We start from the raw sequence: 25,773 nt of genomic DNA, 5'->3' as shown, positions 1-25,773 counted from the left end.
CGGATGTTTATGTATATACAGAAGTAATCACATTTTGTGGGAAATTATTCATTGTTAGTGGCGTAAGACATTTTTGTTTTCTCCCAACCTTGGCCATTAATTTATACTGAGATTATAAAATTAAAGCTGATATACAGTTTCACTGACTTCAAAAATTGGTTTGTGTGTGTGTAGGTGGGGAGGGCAGAATGATTTACAGGAGTTTTTCCATCATGTAGGACATGGGGACTGTACTTGGGTCAGCAGGCTTGGCAGCAGGTGCTTCTTTTCTTTTCTTTCTTTCTTTTTTTTTCTTTTTTAAAGATTTATTTATTATGTATACAGTGATCTGCCTGCATGTATTCCTGCTGGTCAAAAGAGGGCATTATGGATCTCTTTATAGATGGTTGTGAGCCGCCATGTGGTTGCTGGGAGTTGAACACAGGACCTCTGGAAGAGCAACCAGTGCTCATAACCACTGAGCCATCTCTCCAGCCCCTAATAGGTGCTTTTATAAATGGTTAACTTTCTGGCCCTAACTCTTTTCTAAAAATGGATGATTGTAATATGCATCATGATTCTTATGGTTGATATTGAAGTCTTTCCTTTGTTACTGAAATCAAACTTAAAGGAATAAGTCAAGCTTGGTGTGTAACTGAGGATGGGCTTTGAACTCCTGATCTTTCTGCGTTTGCTTGCCTTCTCCTGTGATTACAGATGTGGGTCACCATGCCTGACTTTGAATTTGATTTTAGTGGGTATTTTAATGTTTGAGAAGAGAAAATGCTGAAGAAACATTTAGAAACTAAGACATTTTTGAACCTCAACAATTTTTTTCTCTAGTTAAATCCTACATCTTCCCGACCTAGATTATGTCTTACCTTTGCCTGGAATTATTTCATACTTTTGTCCCATCAGTACTTTAGAAATATCACAAGTTTAATATTATCTATGTTTTGAGGCTAAACCTCTTGGTTTTTGTTTGCTTTTATAATTAGAGTGCCCAGCTTTGTCCATAGTAGCTATATTGTCAATATTTAATGTGATTAATATTTTTAAATGTTAACATCTAATTTTGTTTTCTTAGTGTTTTGTTATTAAATAGATTAAACTTGAGTGTTTCTTCATGACATGGGAGGCTAGTAAGACAAATAAACAAGTGAGACATTTTCACATTTAATTCCTATGGGTATTTCACATTAGAATATTCAGACTCATATTCTTAGTAATTTTGTTGTCTTGACTTTTGTTTTTATTTTGAAACAAGGTCTCTGTAGCTCAGGCTCCCCTGGAACTCGCTGTGTTTGTAGCTGAAGATGGCCTCAGGTTCATAGTAATCCTATCCCTGCCTGTGGAGCGCTGAGATAACAAGCACAAACCACGATGCCTGGCTTACCTGATATTTACTTTCTTTCTAGTTAAGTGGTTACCAAGTGGTTGACTGAAGTTTTTAGGTTCTAAATTACTTTCATTTGACTCTATTATTTAGATTAGTACAGATTAGCCATAAATAGGCTGTCAATTTAAAGTTGCATAAAATGTGATGTATTAGAGAAATTGTTACCCAAAAGTGATATCAAGACTTGGGGAGGAGGTTTGCTTTATAAAGGCAAGGCATATTTAGAGCTTTCATTGTACTTGTTTTTATATTGGGTAAAAATTTCAGGGCATGTCCAGTCTGTGGAATTCTATTTAGCTTGATTTCTCATCAACCCATAATGAAAACACTAATTTATTTTTTTACTCTATAGTTTCTTCCTTGAGTTCCCATTTTTTTCCTTTGATCTAATGAAGCAATAGATTAGCATAAAACATCCCTCAGTTGAAATGTTGAAGTTTTGGTAGTAAAAACAAAAGTTAATACTTCTTTTTTGTTTGTTTGTTTCTTGAAATGGGATCTCACTATATAATGCTTTCTGTCCTGAAACTTACTTTATAGATTGGGCTGGGCTTGGACTCACAGAGATTCTGCCTCCTGTCAATTGGGATTAAAAACATGCACCACCATGCCTGGCAAAAGTTGAAAAAAAAATCAAATGTTTCACAAGAGTGAGACAAATAATTTGGAGTCCTTATCACTGTTGGGAAATTCTGGTAGTGGGTGGGTCAGCAAATGGTGAAGGTTGTACTTAATCGGCCTTTGAAGAGATAAGAGTCGAGCGCTCACTATTAAATAAGGTAGGGGATGCTTGTCAGTTAATCTTACAGCAGCTAATCACATCAGAGAAGGATCCAGTTGTGGGCCCAGATCTCATTTTGTTGCTAAGGCAACTAATGTTTTTATAAGTGGGCAAATTTGTTTATGCCTTGGAGTTTTCGCCTGGAAAGTGGGACAATTCTCTTTAGAGATTATTACAAAGGTTGATTTGTAGGATAGTTTTAAAAACACCTTGCACTTGATAAACTCCATCCAGGCGCTGACTTTCATTTGTGTTAAGGTAAGGCTGATGGCAGCATGCTTTTGGTTCCTTGCAGAGACATCATACAAGACCAATTAAGAACGACTCATGTAAAGTAAAGTATCTCTTAGTACAAGAATTCTAGGATGGGGCCTTTGTCTTCTGAGTCCTGCTATGAGGGCCATGAAGTTTCTCTCCCTTTTCTGTTTTGCCTGCTTTAGAGTGTTGGTTTGTCCTCAGATTACTGTCTTCATGACCCCAAACTGTCAGAATTTTGAATTGTCAAACACAGATGAGCACATGATAGTCATGGGAGGGGAACTGTTTTGAATACCTGTTTGGGAATAAAACAATGTATACCTAATATTGTATAGCAAGTCACTTCCAAAAATGGCCATTGAAGGAGCAATGCATTTAAAAAAATTTATTTATTTTATACGCATTGGTGTTTTTGCCTTCATATATGTCTGTGTGAGGGCGTTTTATCCAGTGGAACTGGAGTCACAGACAGTTGTGAGCTGCCATGTGGGTGCTGGGAATCGAACCCTGGTCCTCTGGTAGTGCAGCCACTGCTCTTAACTGCTGAACCATCTCTCCGGCCCCCAAGCAATGCATTTAACATAGAATGGAGCTCCACCTTCCGTGGGTGAGGAGGGGCCAAGCATGACCAGAAGCATGATGTCATCCTATCTGCAGAAAAAAAGAATGGCTTCCTTAACAAGGATAAAGAGAATGGTGATTTCATAGGCAACTAATGATTTCTGCCTTTCTCTGCTATCCTGATTAGGAACAGAATATTCCTTAAAACCCAGGAGGAAGTCAGAATTTAGAGAACACATATCCCCAATTCCCAGCAGGGGGAAAGATGGACAAAGAGCATGTGAGGATAGGGATGAAGCTACCCTAATCCTTAAACTGACCCCTAAGCTTCTGTTCTTTATTTTGTCCAGCCACTTTCACTATCAGAATATTGACTCTTGGCCACACTGGTTCAGTGGAGAGCACAGAAAAACCATCATTTGCCTTGCCTCTTCCTGGAGAGTTCTTACATAAAAGACTAGTTCTTTTAAATACTTGCTGCTGTCTCTTTGTTCCTGGTCTTCTATGACCCAAAGAATATAATATTCTTTTTGTTTTGTTTTGTTTTTTTGAGACTGGGTCTCGCTTTGTATCACAGGCTGGCCTTGAGTTATTGGCAGTCCTCCTGCTTCTTCCATGCCCTGGGATTTTAAGTGTAGGCAAAAACTCTCAGCTTTATTGCTTAAAGAGAAAAAAAAAAAGTTAGATTATTGGGATGGTAGCAAATGAAAGTCTAACTATTCATTTAATTCCCTTGCTACATATGTGCCTTTCCCAGTTGCCAAGTGAGATTAGCAGAGGAAAAATTCTTTTGTATAACTTTTCTGTGTTTAAAAGCAAACCCAACTAACCCCTTATTGTAAGACTTAGTGTAGTTGGACATTCCTCATGATTTTGGTGGTCAGGTAAAGGCCCAGTGTAGGGAATTCAGACATGAGTGAGTGTTGCTTCCAGCCTAACACACCGAGAAGGGAGCTATTTCTCAATGTTTTCCATCCCCTGTCTGTGTTTTACATAGTGCATTTGTGTTTCTCAGAGCTTGCTTAGCGTATCATATTCTCCATCTCAATTCACAGTAGTATGTAATACTGCTACCATATTGTTTCATCAGTGTGAGTGAAGAGAAAAACGATTCTAACAGTCTATTGATATTTTTTCCTCTTGCCTATAATATCCTATAGTATAAATGCTCTTCACTCTTTTTATTGCCTGTATTTTATACTGTATTGAGATGCTTTATTTAATTAATTTTGTTTAATTCTTTTCTCTCTGTTGGTCATTTAGGTTGATAATTTCTTTTCCTGTGTATGAAGTTGTGATAAAATACAACATAACATTTGTCATCTGAAACTGTTTTTCTTGATTTGATACTGGATCTTGTTGTATAGCTCAGGTTGATCATGAACTTGTAATTTTTCTTCTGTCTTCGGAGTATTGAAGGTATAGGTATACATCACCATGCCTGGCCAGCTTAACCATTTAAAAAAAATCGGTGTGTGTGTGTGTTTGTATATGCACATGGAAGCCAGAAGGTGAAATTGGATGTCTTCCTTTATCAATCTCTACTTTATTTATTTATTTATTATTGTTTGACACAGGGTCTCTTTTTAGCCATGACTGTGCTGGTATATGTAGATCAGGCTAACTTGGAACTCACAAATTCAGCTATCTCTGCCTCCCAAAGGCTGGGTTAAAGGTGTGTGTCCCCCCCCCGCCCAGCTCCTCTCAGAGAGTCTCTGTCTACAAATTGGAGCTGACTGGGTCAGTAGGTTGGGTGGTCAACGAGCTCTAGGGCTCAGCTTGTGTCCACTTCTGCAGCACGGAGACTATAGCACACTCATCTGAGCTCAGCTTTAAAAGCCATGGGTGTTGGGATTCACATTCAGAGCCTCGTGCTTACAGGGCAGCACTTTACTGACTGAGGCCTCTTTTCAGCGCCTTAACTATTAACACTTTGTTTTTCGTTTTTCAAGGCAGAGTTCTCTGCATAGTCCTGGCTGTCCTAGATCTCACTCTGTAGACCAGGCTGGCCTACCTAGATCTCACTGTGTAGACCAGGCTGGCCTAGATCTCAGAGATCCTTTTGCCTTTGCCTCCCTAGTACTGGGATTAAAGATGTACACCACCCAGCTCCATTAAAACCTTTAAAATCACTTTTATATATTTGGTTATTTACTTACTTATTGATTGATTGTGTGTTTAGAGGTACAGGCCACTGCACAAAGGTTAGAGGACTGTAGAAGGAACGGCGGGCTGCTTCCCACTGCCCACCTGGCTAGCTTTACCCCCGAAATAATTACACGGAAACTGTATTCATTTGTACACTGCCTGGCCCATTATTTGTAGCCTCTTATTGGCTAACTCTCCTATCTTGACTCAACCCATTTCTAATAATGTTTGTAGCATCACGAGGTGGTGGCTTACCGGGAAAGATTCAGCATGTCTGACCTGGTGGCTGGCTCCATGGCGTCTGCATGCCTCTGCTTTCTTTCTCCCACAATTCTGTTCTGTCTTCCCCGCCTACCTATGTTCTGACCTATCAGGCCAAGCAGTTTTCTTTATTAATTAACCAATGAAAGCAACAGATAGGTAGAAGACCCTCCTACATCATTTCCTCTTTTTCTGTTTAAACAAAAAAGAAAGGCTTTAACTTTAACATAGTAAAATTACATATAACAAAACAGTTATCAAACAAAAGTTACAGTTACAATATTTATATCTACTTTATCTTTTATCATAACTAAGGAAAACTATAACTATCTATTTATTCTTCAACTCCATCAAAGACTCCAGAAGGATATAATATTACCTAAGTAAACAAGGTAAGCAACTTCCAAACTCTAGAACTGACAGAGACATCTCACTGCCTGTATAGTCACCCAAAGTTCTTTTCTACCATTGGGGCATCCATCTTCAATCTGCAGGCCCATAGTATCCAGCAGACTTTTCCATGAAGCAGGAAATTTCAAAGGCAGTTCAGTCACTATCTGCTGTGTCCTGCAGAATGTCTCGCAGACTCTTTCATGAATCAGGAACCCCAAAAGACCATCTCACCTTTAGGGAAGTTCAGCAGTCCTCTCTCTGTGGGTTCTTTGTGTCCAGTTTATATAATAGTCCAGGCAAGAGCAGTTTCTTGCCCACATGGTTATCAAACTCCATAAGGAGCCTCTTCGTCTTGAAGTAGCTGGTGCTGCCAGGAGCAGAAGTGTCTCATTGTCATGCAAGGCCCTAAGTTATTAAAACATTTAAAATGCCATATTCTGTAGTCTTTGAAAGATATGAAGAATGCCTATCTTACTGAAATATATCTCTATATATCTAGAAAATCTAACTAACATGACTACAAGCTTGACTATTATTGATGATTATCCATTAACAACCTATATTTCCTAATTATACATTACATTTTTAAATGAACTACACAATCACAATACCTTAATCAAGATCAGAAATACATATACATATAATAAAATTGACCTTAAAATCCATACCAATGCAAATTATTCATATCTATATCAGAGGACAACTTGCAGGAGTTGAGTCTTAGGGATTGAACTGAGGTGGTCAGTCTTGGCAACAGCATCTTTATCTTCTGACCATCTGTTGCCACTTTAAGTGTATAATATTGAATAGCTGTAGCCACAGTTCATCTCTGAAACTCTATTCATCCTATAAAACTGAAACTTTTTATCATTAAATAATGATCCCTTATTCTTCTTTAGCTCCTGGCAACTAATTATACTATTTTGTTTGATTTATGACTGTTGTAGATTATTTTGTACATCATATGCTAATGCATTGGTATATTCAGTATTTATCTTTTTCTGTGACTTGTTTATTTCATTTAGAATAGACTATTTGGCATTCATCCATTGCAGAATACCCTTCCTTTTTAAGACTGAATATAACACTTTATTGTATAGATATATACCACATTTTGCTTACCCATTCATCTGTACATGAACAATTTGCTTCACTATTTTAGATAGATTTATGTTTTTGGAGTAATGCTGCTATGATTTTGGGTGAACAACTACCTCTGAAAAATTCTGTTTTCAAAACCAAATAGGATGGCACATGACCGTAATACTAGTACTCAAGAGACAGAAGCTGTGAGATACGCTGATAATCAGAGGCCAGCCTGGTCTACACAGCAAGCTTCAGACCAGCCAGGACTACTTAGTCAAATCTTTTCTCAAAACAACCAAAACCAAAAGAAACAACAACAGAACACTCTCTTTTTTTTTTTTCAACAGAATACTCTTGAACTCTCTTTTCAGTTTCTCCTACACCTAGCAGTAGGATTGCTATGATACACTGTAACTCTGTTTACCTTTTCTCATGGTGGCTTTGTCATAGGCTGTTTAGTTTTTGCTGTTACTGATAATGTAGTGGTCACTTTTTTTTAAAAGTATTTTTTATTATTTTTAATTGTGTGTGTCTGTGTGTGGGTATGTTCATGTGAGATGAAGATCTTTTGAAGGCTAGATACGTCAGATTCCCCTGAAGCTGGAGTTAACGGTCATGTGTTGCCTGATGTGCCTGCTGGGAACATGGGTTCTTTGCAAGAGCTCTAACTATGGAGCCCTGGCTAGAGTTCTCTTTCTGTAGACCAGGGTTGCCTCAAACACACAGAGATCCCCTGCCTACTTCTCCCTAGCTTTGGGGTTAAAGGTGTGTGCTGCCACACCCTCCTTTACTGCTGCACTAACTAACTAGCTCTGATTTTATTTTGTTGAGACAGGGTCTCATGAAACCCAGACTGGTGACATTGAACTCCTGTGTCTATCTCCCAGGTGTTGAGTGAACAGGTGTGTGCCATCACAGCTGGTGATGTGCATTGAGGAGGACCCAGGTGTTGGGTGTACAGGTGTGTGCCGTCACACCTGATGATGTGCGCTGAGGAGGGCCCCAGGTATTGGTTGTACAGGTGTGTGCTGTCACACCTGGTGATGTACACTGAGGAGCGCCCCAGGTATTGGGTGTACAGGTGTGTGCTGTCACACGTGGTGATGTGTGCTGAGGAGGGCCCAGGTGTTGGGTGTACAGGTGTGTTCCGTCACACCTGGTGATGTGCGCTGAGGAGGGCCCTAGGTGTTGAGTGTACAGGTGTGTTCCGTCACACCTGGTGATGTGCGCTGAGGAGGGCCCAGGTGTTGGGTGTACAGGTGTGTGCTGTCACACCTGGTGATGTGCGCTGAGGAGGGCCCTAGGTGTTGGGTGTACAGGTGTGTGCCGTCACACCTGGTGATGTGCGCTGAGGAGGGCCCAGGTGTTGGGTGTACAGGTGTGTGCTGTCACACCTGGTGATGTGCGCTGAGGAGGGCCCAGGTGTTGGGTGTACAGGTGTGTGCCGTCACACCTGGTGACGTGCGCTGAGGAGGGCCCAGGTGTTGGGTGTACAGGTGTGTGCCGTCACACCTGGTGATGTGCGCTGAGGAGGGCCCAGGTGTTGGGTGTACAGGTGTGTGCCGTCACACCTGGTGATGTGCGCTGAGGAGGGCCAAGGCTGTGAGTAGCACTCTGCCAACCTAATTGCTTTCTTAGCCCTCTTGTCACATTTTCTTCTGTGGCTTAATTTTCAGCCTAATATTGATAAACTACAAAGTCTAACTGTTGGAAATTATTTTTACTTTTTAATCTTCAGAAGCAAGAGAAAAAGAGGAAGAAATGAACAGAGAAAAAGAATTAAGGAAACACATTGAAGATGTGGAGCCAGCACCATCAAGCTCAAGCGCAGCCAGAGAGCACACACAGCCAGCACCCAGGTGCCTGAATGTCTCAGAGGCTTCCCTTCTCCTAAACTCTCTTTTTCTAGACATTCCTAGTCTAATTTAGACAAAAGATATCCTACTTATTTATTCCTTCATTCATACTGTTTCTCTACTCCAGACAGTTATGTACTGCTAGGCTGTGAAAATGCCGAGGGAGAGTCAACTTTGGAATTCGAAAACTGAAAAACAGCAACAACATTTAACTTTGTGTCATAGACAAAAATGAAAAAAAAATCATACCCTTTTGAAGAGCTATTTGCCATTATTTATAGAGTTTTAGAAGAAAAATGATACAAATATACTTGTTCCGTGTATTTTGTTTAAATAGAAGCCTAGTTATTTGCTATTTTAAAATTTATTTTTGGTTCATCTTTGTGATTACACCATAGAATCAAATATGATCCAAGATTTTATCTAGGGATGTTCCAGCATTTATGATTTGGTGGTTATTTTCATAATTTGAGGGTGGGCTCAGGGATTTTTAGATGAAACTTCTGTATGTTTCTAGTTTCCAAATTAGCTGGAATTGATAGTATGTGCCACTGTGACATACTTAGCACTGTTTTTTAGTGCACAGTTTTGGGAAGGCTGTGCATGTCAGGTGAATGCTTCCTTTTTTTTTTTTTTTTGAGACAGGGTTTTTCTGTAGCTTTAGAGCCTTTCCTGCAACTCCCTCTGTAGACCAGGCTGGCCTTGAACTCGCCTGCCTCTGCCTCCCGAGTGCTGGGATTAAAGGCATGCACCACCACCATCCAGCTGAATGCTCTACTTTTGAGTTGTGTTTTCAGTTCTTGGTTTTTGACATAGGGTCTCAGGTTGGTCAGCTGGCCAGGAACTGCTGATCTTTCTGCCTCTTCTTCTGAGGACTGGTTTTATAGGCATGTGCCACCATGCTTAGTGATGGGCATGGTGGTAAATTGCTACTTACAATTTGAATTCATTTCTGATCATCTTCTGTACTACTCCTGACACACACGCACACAATCTTATTTTTATTTAGTTACTTTCGTTTATTTACTTATGTATTTATTTTTGAGGCACAGGCTTGTTTTTTAATCATAAATGTTCTGGAACTCACAGTAATACTCCTGCCTTCATCTCTTGGAGTCTTAGCATTGTAGAAGTGTACCATTATGTCTGACCATTAATATATTAAATATATATATATATATATATATATATATATATATATATATATTTGTTGTTTGAGACAATGTCTCTCTAGGCAGCCCTGTCTATCCTGTAACTTACTATGTAGGTCAGACTGGTATTAAGATTACAGAGATCTGCTTGCTTCTGCCTCTTGAATGCTTGGATTAAATGTGTATGTCATTTCACTCAGCTTTTGTATCTTCTTAAATAACTACTAGATGATGATGATGATGATGATGATGATTTTTGTCTTCTGTAGTGTGTTGGGAGTCAGTATCACATACCATGTGAATAGTTTCTGTGGGCTGGAGAGATGGCTCAGTGGTTATGAGCACTGGCTACTCTTCCAGAGGCCCTGAGTTCAATTCCCAGCAACCACATGGTGGCTCACAACCATCCATAGTGAGATCTGGTGGCCACTTCTGCCCTGAAAGAGAACATACAGGCAGAATACTGTATACATAATAAATAAATAAATAAGGAAAGAAAGAAAGAAAAAAAAGAGAAAAAAAGAAAGTCTATTTGCTTTAAAAAATAGTTTCTAAAAAATTTGGAATGTTATTGAAATTTAGTTTAGAAAAAGCTAATTAGATCCAGGTGGTGGTGGCTCAGACCTTTAATCCCATCACTCGGGAGGCAGAGGCAGGTGGATCTTTGTGAGTTTCAGGCCAGCCTGGTCTACAAGAGCTAGTTCAAGAACAGGCTCCAAAGCTGCAGAGAAACTTTGTCTCAAAAACAAAAAACGAACAAAAAGAAAGAAAGAAAGAAAGAAAGAAAGAAAGAAGGAAAGAAAGAGAGAAAGAAAGAGAGAAAGAAATAGTGTATGGGCCAGGTGTGGTGGTGCACACCTTAAATTCCAGCACTTAGAAAGAAAAAACAGGTGGATCTTTGTGAGTTCCAGGCCAACTACAACTATGGAGTAAGACCAAGTCTCAAAACAAAAACAAAGGTTATGTGACCTTGCCATGGTGGCATGTGTAATATTAGCTTATATAAAGTGAACACAGGAAGATTTAGAGCTCCAGGACTGTATGAGATTCTTCTCAATTAAAAAAAAAAAACAAAATGATAACAACAAGAAGAAGCTTTTTATGGGTATGCATTGCCACTCAAAAATCGTGGACATGAAAAGCAGGTATTACTGAGCCAAGGGAGCATCTCTTAAGTTAGGAGAGAAATGCCATGTACTTGCCATCTGGTTTGTGAGGTAAAAGCTGTTTGGTCATTTGCCTTTCCTTTTAAGAAAGTCACAGTAAAAGAAATGAATTTTGCTTAAGAATTTACCTCGTAAATTAAAGTTGGATTGTAGACATCATTTAATGTTCAGTTGCAGATGTCTTACAAGCGTTCTGCTGGGAAAACGGGAGGGCTGGACTCTTGACTGTTTCCTACCCAGGATACACTGTTTTTAGTCTCCAGTCCCTGTTTTGGTACCACATTGAATCAAGAGATACTTTAAACATGGAATGTATTTTTCTTTCTATCAGAGACATTTTTGAACATAATTTCATGGATTTTGTTTTTCAGAATACTGAAAATAAGTTAAATTAAGAAAAATTTTTTTTTTGGCTTGGGATTATTAGAAGTAAAAAGCCAGAAATAGAATTTGGAGTGAACACATTCCATCCAGATTTAATGGGAATATTAGGCTTAGATTATGAACCATGAAATTAGCATAGATCAGCATAGTTCCCAGTTTAATGTTTACTTTTGAACTAGTTAACACAGTTACCTTAGCATAGCTGCTAAGGATCAACATTTTACTTTAACGTTCTCAGTGACAGGATAATTTTGCATTACAAAGTCTGTGACTCTTCATTTAGCTGGAAAACTGGACCTTAGGGCAGTGTATGTAACTAAGTATAAAGTTATCCAGCTGTTATTTAGTATATATTGAACATCCTCTGTGGGTAAACACTGTTAGACAGTGAGTTATACAGTTAGCAAGTCACAGCTCTGTTCTTGCTCTGTTCATATGGGGCAGGAACACTAAGGAAGTAGATAACAATAGTGAACAACTGAATAGCTGGTCAGCATTATGAAATGAAGATAAACAAAATAAAGTAGTTAGGTTAATGGTGATTGGTAGAAGGCGAGCTCTGAAGCCTTTGAGGAGATGACAAACCATTTAACAAGGTATTGGGAGAGTGACTCAACACGGCAAAGACCCTCATGGTGAACTCAGCTTACCCTGGTCAGTTAGACAGAAGGCCACAGTGCTGTCATTGCAGATTACGTTTATTTTGGAGAGTTGCTAGCTCTTTATGTAGGGATGACATGTATGTTAGACTATATTCCTTATAGTGTTAAACCTAGATGAAAACAAAAGTTCTACTTTTCTTTCAAGTAGCTATCGAGTGACTTCTGTTTATCAAACATTTAGCTGCTGGATGAAAAGTAATGGACAAAATTGAAACATCTGCTTCCATGGAATGTACCAGAGGAAGAAGTCAGTGCTACTTCAATCTTACGAAATAGTTGAAAGATTTATACAATTACGGTTGACTGGCTCTTTGGGGGTAAAATAGAAGTTTATTGGGATGGTGGTGGCGCATGCCTTTAATCCCAACACTCTGGAGGCAGAGGTAGGCGGATCTCTGTGAGTTCAAGGCCAGCCTGGTCCACAGAGCGAGTTCTAGGACTGGCTCCAAAGTTACGTAGAGAAACTCTGTCTCAAAAAACAAAAACCAAAACCAAAACAAAACTAAACAAAAAAGAAGTATATTGGGTGGTTTTTTGGCCTTCAGAATGTCTGTAGATATTTGATAAAGACCTTAGTGAGAATGAGAAACTGTTTCAGATATGTGAGATTAAAAAAAAAAAAAAGACTGGAAATTAACATAAGACCCAGAGCAAGTCATTTTCAGACTCTAAAAAGACAGTTTTTAGTGCTTTAACAATGTGAAACTCTTGGATTTGCATTGGAAAATATTTTGTGTTTTAGAATTTGTGCTCCAAAGTTCTAGAATAATGCTAATTTCCTCAACATGGATGGCTTTATTTACTCCTTTGGTGACAGTGACTGGATTGAATGCAGTTAATAGTTAAATGCATTGGTTATCTCAGTGGTTTTCATGATTTAGTTCACTGTAGTTTTCTTCTGAATTCTGCTGCTCTCCTGTCTCTTTATGGGAGATAATGACTTCATCAAGCTCTAAAGGATAGTGCTTGGTGTTTGAAGTGCAAAGTCTTCTTTTGAAACCCTGACTGGCCTGGAAATTTTCATGTAGAGTAGACTGCTCTTAAACGCAGAAATCTAACTATCTCAGCTTTTTGAGTTCTGCGATCAAAGGCATGAAATACCATGCCAGGCAAGATAAAATAATATTTGGATACTACCTTTATTCATTAACTGAAAATGTGAAAGTATTTGAAAAATGAATCCATTATAAGGAGAGGTAGGATTTCCTGAGAACCTAGCTGTCTCCAGAGATGCCCTGGAGAGGCGAAGGGTCTGCAGCAGCAGAGGCCAAGAGTGTCTGTTTCTGTGCTTTCAGGGACACAAGCAGCAGTGACAGTGAAGACAGTTCTGATTCATCTGATGATGAGTTAATTGGCCCTCCTTTACCCCCTAAAACGGTAGGAGAACCGGTTCATACTGTGGATGAAGATATCCTTGGCCCTTTACCTCCACCTCTTGGTGAAGAAGGAGAAGATGATGATGATGATGACTTAGAGGATGAAGGAGAAGAGGAAGTAAGTATTCAGAGGTTACATAAGAATTTGGAGGAGTTACTTCTTTAAAGTACTATAGAGAACAGTTTCCTGCTTAATTGTCAATCATGAATGGGATAGCCACCACCTGGGGATTATAGAAATCAGACGAGGACAAGGAATATGGCTTAGCCGGTAAAGCTGCCTGCTTCCAAGCCTGATGACCTGAGTTCTGTCCCCAGGACCACATGGTGGAAGGGACAGAGCTGACTCTGACCTCTACATGCACAGAGAAATACAACATACAAAGAAATAGATGTAGTAAAATAGTTTTTAAAAGCAGATTTATCTTTAGTTAGTTTTAAATAAATTTCATTTTGTGGTTATAGCGATTGAACCCAGGGTCTTTCATGTGCTAGGTAAGCCCTCTACCACTGAGCTAGATCTCCAGCCCTAAGTTGATTTTATTACTGTTTCAAGTTCTCTCCTGAAAATACATCATCTTCTTACCTGTGTCATTTACAGCATAATTCTGATATGTCACTCAAGAAAATTTAGTGATTCCAGTTCAAGGCGGAAAGGGGGGAACGTAGGAGATTTTGGTAAATAGATATACAGGATAAGATGATAGGCCTAAATACAGATGTATCCGTAGTCACAGTAGATGTAAACAGACTAAACTTGACATGCATAACCTCCACATTCTCAGAATGACAGAAGTGAGAAATATTTTGTGATTCTATTATATTATTGGTAGTTTATGTAAAATATAATTACACTGAAAGGCTAAAAGTAAAGAAATAAAGAATATAAAAGAAATGTACTAAGCAGGTTAGATAATGTCACAAAATTGATATCAGATTGACATCAAATAAAAATTAATGATTATAATTAGTGGTAAGAGTGACATCAGTTAATAGTAAAAGGAACATGTTGATCTTCAGGGAAGATTGGCAGTCCCTAGTATTTTGTGCATTTGAGGTGTTCTTTGTGTGTCAGGTAAACACTGACAGAATTACAAGGGGATATTGACAAATACACAGTCATAATGATAAATTGAGATATTGTTAGGACATTAGTGAAAGGAATAGGTTTGAATAATACAAATGAGCAGATTTGATCTGTAGGCATATGTAGTGCCCTCGCCTATCATTTTCTTTTTAAGCATACACAGGCAGTCAGAACCCACAGCAAATATCTAAGCTGTAAAGTGCGGTGGAAACACAAACTTCTGTGGCGTCAAGATGGGGAGGGGCTGAGTTACGGAGTTCGGTGACGTGTGAGTGGGTTTGTAATGGATTGAATGTTTGTATCTGGTCAGAGTTTTTATACCAAAGCCCCATCCTCCAGGGTGGCTGTATTTGGAAGTGAGGTTTTCAGGAAGTAATTCAGGTTAAAATGGATCAAAAGAGCCTGTAGAAATAATGTTCTTCTATGAAGAGACATCAGAGCTGGGTGGGATGGTGCAGGCCTGTGTAATCCTAGTCCTTATGAAACTGAGGCAGAAGAATCACAAATTCAGGGCCATCCTGGGTTTCATGGTAAGACCCTGCCAACAAAATAAGAGAACAAAAGAATGTGAGACATTAGATAATGTATGCTTACCTTTCTTTACCTTCGTTCCAAGGCCAGAAAGAATAGCTATTTGAAGATGTAGATATCTATAGATGGAAGGTTTTGTCCCACCTGGTTCTGTAGCCATTCAGTCCTAGAGAAACACACAGAGGCTTATATTAATTAGAAATTATTTGACCTTTTAGCTCAGGTTTATTATTAACTAGCTCTTACAACTTAAATTAACCCATAATTCTTGTTTATGTTTAGCCATGTGGTTTGGTCCTTTTCTCAGTAAGGCATTCTCATCATTCTTCCTCTGCATCTGGCTGGTGACTGACTCTGCCTTTCCTCTTCCCAGAATTCTCTTAGACGGGTCACCCTATCTGTTCTTTACAGGGTACAAGAGCATTATCCCACAGCAGCTGTCCCTTTGCTTATAGCCTTCCAGCACCAAGAACTATGAGAAAATACCTTTCTGTTGTTTAAGTTTCCCAGTCTGGTATTTTATTATGACTGACTGAGCTGACCATTAGGAGCCTGCAAGACTGAGAAGAGGAGGAAAAAAAAAGGATATTATAGATATTATACATGTGCTATAGCATACAAGTACATATATGGTGGTGAAATGTCATGTGATCACCATGTCAGGCTATGTTTTTATGCTAGTGAAATTGATTAGAAAAAAAAAATAATCCAGAAAGCATGAAGAAATGCTATCAGCAGGAGCAGAATTTGACTGAGCCTTGTATCTGGTTACATTTTTTTTAGGGGCATGATCTGGAGGTAAGTTTTAGTCTATCAAAAGTGACTGGAAGCAATAAAGGCACAGGGAGCAATAATAGATTAAAGGGAAAATCCCTGTCTAGCCCAGAAACTTCAGAACTGATGTGTGAGTAAGCCCAAATTGTAGCTGTGCTGAGAATTCAAAGTGTGGCTGAGTTAAGGGCTTTAGAAGTCCATTTGTAAGTGTAAGCTTTTCTTAGCCTTTTGCAAGTGTATAAATTATGTGGCAGTGAAAGCAAGGCTTTTAGTGATGTATGACAACTGGATTTTAAAAGTGCACATGTAGTGGAAGTGCAACATGTATCAGTATCATTAGAGACTTAAGTGAGACCTTCAGAGAGGGGACAGAATGGGATTGGGGAAGTCCTTAGATCTATTTTATTTCCTTCTTTCCCCTTGTGATTCATAGCACAGAATCTCTGAAAAGTTAGGGCAGTTATGGTAAATGAACATTTAGCTTGAAGATCTTGCAGTGGGAATGTAACCTTGCAGTGGCTTTCTTAGCTCCCCAGAAATTATGTTACCTTCCAGTGAAGGCTTCCCTTTCCGATGATACAGTTTCATGTTTGAGGAGTGGAAGCTTCATGATGTGTTGGAGGTTCTGAGTGAGTATGTAACTTTCTTGTATTCTCATGTTAATCCACATATGTGGGATGTTGACAGCTTCTTAGGTCACAGAACACTACAAATGGAGCTATAGGCAAAGGAATTCTTCTGATTATGTCTTAAGCATGAATACCATTGTGGGATATAAATGGATGATTTCATTTATACTTTACAGATAATTTGTGTAGCAGTCATTGGCCTCTATTTCAGCATTGAATTCAAATTACTACTGGACTTTGAAATAATTTTACCTTGTCCATTTGAACTTAGAGTCTAGATTTTTGTACTTACTGATTTAGAAGCTAAATTTAGTTCTTTCAGGAAACAGTTTTAAGGTAATAGTCAGCAAAACTACAAGAAATTGTTTTATCAGGATGCTGTCTGCATTTTTACAATTTAGGAAATATCAGGTGCTCCATTTGCTTGCACATTCTGAAGTGCCTTGAGTTCTTAGTTTTGTGTCTCTCATATTTCATTTATACCATCAACGTTTTCTATCTATCTTCTTTTCCTCTTTTTTTGTTTTTTTTTCAGCCTTTTCCTCTTTAATTACTCTTTGACCCTAAGCTTATGAATCTTCCTCAATCTTTTTGTAACCCGCTTTTGTTTCCAAGCTGCTCTCTGATCATCTTTTTCTATTACCGATGTTTCCCAAGCACCAACTGTATCCCACATCACCTGTTTGTCCTGAAGTCTGTGCTGTCAGCTTCTGCCCTTGTCTCTGAGACTCCTCGGAGATCAGTGACACTACATATGCAAATCAAGTTTGGTGTGGTGGTGTACACTTAGAATTTCAGCCTCAGGAAGCTTAGGCAAAAGGATTGCTTTGGGTTTGAAGCCAACCTGGCTTACGTAGGGCATGCCAGGTTAGCCAGGGCTACATCAACATAAACCAATAACAAAACAAACAGAATTGAAAGGGAAAAAAGTCCAAATCCACAGATCTGTCATGTCTCATCCTACACTGCTGCATATGGAGCACCATTGGCCTGTGCTGAAGCTCCCTTTCTTCCTCTGAGTTCTTGGTTTGTTGCCTGTCCCTTAACTGTTTATTCAGGAGATGTATTTGTCAAACACCTATCAGTCAAGTACTTTCTAGTTATTGGGGACACACAGGGCATAAAACAGACAAACTCCAGTAGTATTTACATTTCTGGTACTACTTTGTATTTCTGTGCCCTAATCTAGTCACGGGCATTTTCTGAGGACCTCTCCTTGCCTACCTTACCACTGGTCTTGGGTAGTTTCTTGCATCCTTTTGCCCTTATAACTTTTCTGTTCACTCCTGACAGCTAGTGAGTGGTATTGTGCAGTCTAAGTTATAGTCTGACTACCCATGAAACATAAACTCTATGCTCGATACTCTAAATTTAACACATCTGAGATCAAACTCAATGTTGTTTCTCTCACGTAGACTCCTGTTTTAGCCTCTTAACTGAACTGGTTGCTGTGGGATCATTTATCCCAGTGCCTTCTCAGGGCTGCAGGATTAAACACTCCCTAAGTCTTGTCACAAACAATGCTGCGCATTGCCCAGAGAGGAGAGCAAAGTGGTCCAGTGGCAGCATTTCATCTGGGGATCCCTGAAAATAGTTTTAAGTTTGTTGTTGCTCAGAACCTTTTTTTTTTTTTTAAGTTATAAAGCTGATTGGCCCATTAGGTCAGGCTACTTTTTAGTTCTTATAACATATATTACCCCATTATCCTTATCTACGTTAGCCACATGGCTTGGTACCTTTTTCAGCTGTCATCTCACTTGTTGCTTCTTCAGTGATCTGGGCAGGAATGGCAGAGAGAGCTTCCTGCTTCCCAGAATATTCCTGTTCTCATCGCCCTGCCTCTACTTCCTGTCTGGTTGACCCACCTATACTTCCTGCCTGGAAGCAGCGTTTTATTAAAATACATGATTGACAGAATACAGACAATTCTCCCGCACCACTTACCCTTCTTTTTTAAAAAAAAACAAAGGAAAATATCCATAATCCATTTTTTTGGGAATGTGGGCGTAGTATTCCAGGCTACTTTCTGCTGGTTGGGGGCGCTGATGATCTTATGGGGACCTAAAGAAAATTTAGAGTTATAATCAAGTCCTGACTGGAGTATCCTGTGAGTCTCGGTCATCTCAGGCAGCAGTCTTTAATCAGTTGCTCAGAATCTTTTTAAAGACTTATTTATTTTATGTGTATGAATATTTTGCCTGTATGCATATGTATGTGTGCCACATGTATACCTGGTACCATGGATCACCTGGAACTGGAGTTACAGACAGTTGTGAGCTGGCATATGGGTGCTGAGAATTGAAGCCAGGTCCTCTAGAGGACCAGGCAGTGCTCCTGACCACGGAGTCATTTCTCTACTCCCCATGCTGCTCACAAGTTCTCAGAGCACTGTTCATTATACACAGCAAATGACAAGACAAACTGGGGCAGCACTACAGCAATGGAGAATAACTGAGGCACTGTTGCATAGTTGTGTTCTTACCTACTTCCAAATGATTTCATTCGGTAGCGTAAGAAAGCAGACTGGGAAGAATGAAGAGAAAAACCATGGAAGATAACATTAATACAGAATACGGGAAGCTGAGCTCTGCCCTCAGTTTCTGAGGCAGCAGGGTAGGGGGTGGCACAACATTTTTGCCATTATTGACACCTTCCCCACTTAAAAAAGGTTTGATTAGGGGTGGGAGAGATAATTAGTATTAGGAACCCTTGCTGTTCTTCCAGAGGCTGTGGATTTGATTTCCAGCACACACATGTGTCTCACAACCATCTGTAGCTCCAGTTCCAAGGGATTTAATGACCTCTCTGGCCTTCAGTAGTCCCAACACTTGGGAGGTTGAGACAGGAAGAATAGGAGTTTTAAGTCCATTGAGTTCCAGGCCACATCAGACTATATAATAAGACTCTGTCTGTAAAACAGAGTGTGTGTGCACATACAGAGATACACACACACACACACACACACACACACACACACACACCCAGAACAACAGCAACAAAAACCAGACCCAATAAAAAAACCAAGAAAAACCCCAAACAACAACAAAAAGATGCTGCATAGTCTCTATAAAATTAGGATTGACATGCTCACTTTCATGTAATGCTTGCTGTTCTAGACACTTCTGCACATTAAACAAAGCCGATATGACCAATCCTACATTGAAGTGAGATTATTCATCGATATTACTTTACCGTAAGCCAAAGGGACTGATTAAGCCATTTATAATCCTAATTTTAATAGAATATCATGTAGTTCACAGACTTAAAACTTCAGAGATTGTATTATAAAACAAATGACCCCCAACCTTAGTAAAGCTAACCTTGGGTATATTTGAATATAAGACTTTCAGTGTCTAAAATAAGGACCATTGAATAGTCAGTCTCTGTTTTGTTTTTTCTCCACAGAAATGAACTAGTTAGCCCAATTTATTTACCTGCTTACTTCTGTCTGGCCATTAGATGATTGGTTGCTCTTTGCCTCAGGCTGCCCATGGTATTTAGCATCACTATTTCACATCCATTCTTGGAAGCCTGTCTGTGGCAAGCAGCCAGCCTATTCTACCAGTTAGTACATTGTTGACTTGGCTGCCAGGGGCAGAAAATGCTGAGCAAAGATAGAAATCTTTTTCTCTGTCTCACAAATCAGACATTAAATCAGTTTACAGGGCCAGTATATCACAGATAATTACTTTTCTTTCTTTTAAATTCTGCCATCATTACTTGAGCATCAAGATGGATGTTCAAGCTGTAGTCATGATTTTTGTAGCTCTGTCGGCAGGAAGACAGAAGAGATAAAAAAGGCTACTTATTTTGTACCCGACCTCTTCCATTTGAGAAATATAGCAATTACTTTTGGAAGTCAAGAGTCTGGCTAAATTTAATGCTTCTCATGCAAAGGATAGATGATAGTGGGCAAAGTTGCTATCCTCCAAACATATGTCTATACTTAGTGTTTGATAATTGGTTGTCATAGCTGCAGAGCTTCTCTTTGGGTTTTAAAATTTTAGCCATTGTTGACAGTTTTTCATAATGTATACTCTCTGTATATGTCTGTATATGTAATATACTTATTTGATGTTATTCATGAATCTTGAACATGAGCTACTTTCTCCAAAGGAACAAAAGACAGTTTATTAAAATGTATATACAGAAACAGTGGAGTTATTCAGTACTAAAAGTGAATGAAAAGGTGGCTGGGTTGGGGCTCCAGCTGGTTGTCTGGAGTTTCTCTGTGTGTATATGTGTGTGCACGCATGCATGCCTGTATACACTAGTGTGTGTGGTCATGAGTTTGAGACAAGCTTGAGCAAAATAGTGGGACTCTTTTTAAACAAAAATACAGATAGCAAAGATGGAGGCTTTTAATTCAGTCTCAGACTCTTAGAATTTTGTTCCTATACCAGCATACATGAATTTAATTTGAATTCTATTGTGTCTGTCTGGTTTGCTGTTTGCTTATTTTCTTCAGACATGAAGTGCAGTCTTTTCAGTTCATTGACTTAAGGGAGCACTCCATAAAACTAGCCTCAGCAAAGATCTTAGTTAAGCTAAACTAGGTATGTGTCCATTTCATTTGCAAAATCATTGAAATGCTTCTTTGGGAGAAGAAGGCAGAGATTGCTCTGATTTGTTGTATTTTACAGGAGAATTTCCAGGAAGAGGTCTCAGCAGGAAATGTGCGTTTTAAATGCTTCATTTAGGGAAAGTGACACTGTGAGGAAACACGTCATAGCAGTGAAGAGCAGAACTTGCCCTCAGCTCACTTTGATTAACCTTTCCCCTCACCTGAAAGGGTTTCTCTGTGCAACAGCCCTGGCTGTCCAGGAACTAGCTCTTGTAGACAGGGTGGCCTTGAACTCACAGAGATCCATCTGCCTCTGCTTCCCAAGTGCTGGGATTAAAAGCATGCACCATCATCACCTGGCTTTGACTAACATTTTTAAAAGGAGGTTTTATGCCACCCCCTTTGTTTCTACAACTAATAAGCGACTCAGTCACATATTCTTTTTTATGGACATGTCTAAATCTTACGTCAGAAAAGGCTAAAACAGAAGTTTTGAATGACAGGCGATCAGACTTCACTAACTCTTTTGCTTATTAAATTTCTCCGACAAAGGAGTCAACTGGTTTTCAGCTGATTCTAATTAAACCCTCAGTGCTCCTTTTCCATCCTCTGGTTTCTATGGATAATATTCTAACTCACTTTCAGGATGTGCTGGCTAGTTTTCTGTCAGCTTGACACAAGCTAGGACCTTTGAAATGAGGGAGGTTCAATTTAGAAAGGCCTTTATAAGATCTGACTGTAAGCAGGCCTCTGGGGCATTATCTTAATTAGTGACTGATGGTGGAGGGCCCAGCCCACTGTGGGTGTTTCCTTGCCTGTACTGGTGGTCCTGAGTTCTATAAGAAAGCGGACTGAGCAAGCCAGGGGAAGCAATCCAGTAAGAAACACCCCTTCATGACTTCTGCATCAGCTCCTGCCTCCACGCTCCTGCCCTGTTTGCATTCCTGTCCTGACTTCCTTCAGTGATGGACTAAGACTTGGAAATGAAAACCAAATAAACCCTTTCCTCTCCCACTTGCTTTTGGTCATGGTGTTTCATCATAGCAATAGTAACTCTGACTAGGATAGAAATGGGTACCACTGTTCCTCCCAGGCCTCTGCATCAGCTCCTGCTTCCAGGAGTCTGCCCTTTTTGAGTTCCTATCCTGACTTCCCATTGGTGATGAACAGTAAATATGGAGGTGTGAGCCAAATGAACCTTTCCTTCCCACCTTGCTTTTGGTTGTGGTGTGTGTTTAATCACAGCAGTAGTAACCCTAAGACAGAGGACCATTTCAGATGTGATCTTCTGCACACCGCCTTTCCTGATACCAGACGCATGTGCTGTGTTGCTTCCCAGGCTTGGTGCAAACTTGCAGCAAACTTGTTTCCCTTGTTAAGTCGTTATTCGTGTGTTTACCTCCTCTCTCTCCCGATAGCAGTTATATGTAATGATCTCAAATATAAGTATTCTGGTAAAGTTCAGTAGTTTTTAACAACTCCCAGTGCCTCTAACACAAGTGTTTTATGAATAGCAAGTATTGTATAGAGAGAGTATTTGTTGTGCGGAATTGAATGTATTTTGTTTTTACATTGAAAGTGTTAATTTTATGACATTTGAGCATTTTTATTTTAAATCACACATCCAAATGGAAGTAGAGCTAAAGAATGGAAGAAAGATTGTAGAAATGCAAGTAAACCTGGTCCTGTAGGAACCATGACCTCTGCCTTTCCTAAATATACACAGTGTGCAGTGGATAATGATTGTGAGCACTGCCCTAAGGTGGAGCTGAAAGGGAAAGTGTGGGAGCACAAGCCCATACTGGTTAGGGCGTTATAAACTGTAATACCAACTGCGATTCCATTACCCTTTTCACTTTTTGTCTGCATCTTATCGGTAGTACCCACAACACTCCACTCCACCTCTTTAATGTGATGTTCACCACTTTGAACCCCGGTGGTTGGCTTTCTTTTATTTTGCAGTGGTGGAGATTGAACTCAGAGCTTCTGTATGAACATGACCGCTCCATGGTATGGATAAGGGGAAGCTTTTTATTGTAGATGTGGTGGAGAGGACAAGCCAGAGGCGGCTGGAGGGCGGCATGAGCTTTGATATACTAATAGGCACCACAGGGAGCCCTGTGTCCTCTGTCAGAAGTAAGGGAGGGGACTTTTATCTAGCAGCCAGCAGCCCTCCTGTAGTTCATTCAGGCTGAGCCCATTCCTGGGGTTTTGGACTGTTGCTTGGAGTTTGGTAACTGGAGTTTCCTTTGAACCTGACAGCTTTATTGGACATGTTGGGCAAGCGCTCTGCCCACTGAGTGACATCTCCAGCCCTTTTAATATGCACATTTTACTTTAATAATTAGCTGACATTTGTGTTTAGTGTTACTCTTTAAGCTAATCGATTGGAAATATTAATATATTAATTTCTTTTAATAAGAAACTTGCTTTTCCTAATTTTTCATTCAGTTTTACTTACTGGAGGGTAGTAAATTTGTTCATTAAAGTAGAATTTGAGGATTTATTTTTATTTCTATTGGAACTGAATAAACAGCAGTTTAGATGGGAAATGTTAAAGAGTTGAAAAACTTTTTTTTTTAAATTCCTGTTTGTACATAATCCTGTTTTTTATAAGGTGAAAGTTATTACGAGCAATTAAATGGTGACTTTGGAATGATTGAGGTTTTTCATTGTCCTGTTTTCACTGCTATCCTGTTTCACATTACTACAGAAAACTGCAAGTTCGAATTTTATGACTGTAACTAAAGGCTAAATGTTACAGTGATGGTTTAGCCGTGAACACCTGTTTTCCATGAACTTTGTCTGACTTGCTGGCTGGCACGTTCTGTGCTGGAGCCCAAGTTTGGGCCACCACCGTGTTTCTGTCTTCTGGTCTGAAGCCTTTCATTGCCTTGGCCTTTGTCCTTGCCAGCCACCTGTATCAGTCAGTCTCCTCCCTTCACCGGGGAAAGAATGGAGAATGAAAAGTGGGGAGCGTTCTCGCTGAGTTTAGATGGGGTGATACAATAATGAAACAGCATGGGAACAGTGTAGGGGTCATCGTGTATAATATAAAAATGTTGACTTTGGCACTGCTGTCCTCTTTAAAACAAAAATAATTTTATTTATTTGTGTGCGTGTGTGCATGCAAATTCATGTGGAAATCAGAGGACAACGTTCAAGAGTCAGTTCCTACCATGTGGGATTGAATTTAGGTCCTGAGGTTTGGTGGCAGATGTCTTTACCTCCTGATCCGTCTTGCCAGTCCTGTTTTCATTGTCTATATTTGATCAGTTTAATTTGAAGGTGACTTTGAAGAGCTTTTTTATTTTTAAAACAATGTGAGGAGGCGTTAATGACTTTTAACTTCAAAGGGAATTAATATTAAAACAAAGTTACATCTGCAGAGTTCTGTCAGCAGAGGATGCTAGAAGCTTTCTTAGTCTGCAGCTCTCCCACTAAGCTCACATGTGAAGGTCGCAGTCTCTGAAACAGGCACTAGGGGGAGCTAGAGACATTTTGGCAAGAATCCATTTCCATTTCCAACTGTCGCCTGTTTATGGTGGAAGGGGAAACAATTTTTTTTTTTTTTAAAGCCAGATCTGGCCATGAAAGGTCTCCTGCCTCTGCCTCTCAAGTGCTAGAATTACAGGTATACGTCATCATGCCCAGCCCGAGATCTGTGATAAGCAATACTGCCTACAAATTGGCACAAGTGAGTTGTAGATTGAGATAAATGCTGGAACAATTATTTGTAATTAAAACACATAGTTTTAAATTTCATCTTTAAGCTTTTTAGTTAGCAGATTCCTATAAAGTATAAGGCTTGCTATCAGGAATTCTACATGTAGGTACTTTATAACTTATGATTTTATTTGTAAAGTCAAATAATGCTTATTCCTCTGATCCAATCTTTTCACGAGTCTACTCTTAACACTCTAGCTCATTCCTATCATTTGATAGTAATCCATGTTCCTTGAGGTCTTTCTTAACTTGATTTCCACAGAGATTTAACATTTTATCCCCTTTGACTTCCTATCTTGTTCATGTATCTAGCTGCACTGTCCTTTCTACTCTTTTTTTGAGCAACTAGAATGTTCCATGCATAGCCCTTGCTTTTACATCCTGTACATGGCCTGATGCCCAAAGCCTTTGAGGCCCCTTTGTCTTACTTGGATCTTTGTTTACATTATAGTCTCTTGCTACTTTATATCAAAGTAGCTCCTCCAGCCCATTGCTCTTCTCACTACTTTACAGTACCACTGCTATCTGACATCCTTGACTGTTGATTTCTTGTCTCTCCTACCCAGAATGAACATTCTGTGAGGGCATTCACAGTGTCTCTGTACTGCTACATCTCCCTTGGCTATAAAGGTACCTGACATCAAGTAGGGCCACCTTGCAACCTGCTATGTGAACGGACAATGATAGTGGGGACCCTTTCTTTCCTTTCTCTTTCCCTTCCCCTCTTCCTTCTGTTTTAAATGCTTGTGTGTGTGGTGTCTGGTATATACCCTGTGTGTATGCACAGGCCGGAGGAGGAGATCGAGTGCCCTCTACTTATTCTCTTGAGACTGTTTCTCATGGAGTCTGGGGCTCGGCTGACAGGCAGCTGCCCCCAGCAGTCCTCTTGTCGCTGCCTCTCATAGTGCTGGCTCCTTCTCTTACAGTGCGAAGAGCTGCTGTGAGCATCTTGTCTGTCTTACCAGTTCTTCCACTGTGCGCTTCATCTTCTGTACTCAGAA

The 25,773-nt window shown here is 39.6% G+C and overlaps 1 protein-coding gene across 1 annotated transcript in view; it reads left to right on the top strand.

Annotated features, from left to right (window-relative positions):
- Wdr70 (WD repeat domain 70) overlaps positions 1–25,773 on the top strand; it is a 213,957-nt gene that overhangs the window by 7,713 nt on the left and 180,471 nt on the right. The window contains exons 4-5 of the mRNA XM_048428883.3: positions 8,605–8,725; positions 13,381–13,579. Coding sequence (XP_048284840.3) covers positions 8,605–8,725; positions 13,381–13,579 — 320 coding nt within the window. The remainder of the gene's footprint in view (positions 1–8,604; positions 8,726–13,380; positions 13,580–25,773) is intronic.

This window comes from Myodes glareolus, chromosome 15 (assembly GCF_982192425.1).
Source record: "Myodes glareolus chromosome 15, mMyoGla1.1, whole genome shotgun sequence".
Taxonomy (NCBI): Eukaryota; Metazoa; Chordata; class Mammalia; order Rodentia; family Cricetidae; genus Myodes; species Myodes glareolus.
Note: the sequence above shows the minus strand (reverse complement) of the source record. Positions and strands in the feature narration are given on the sequence as shown.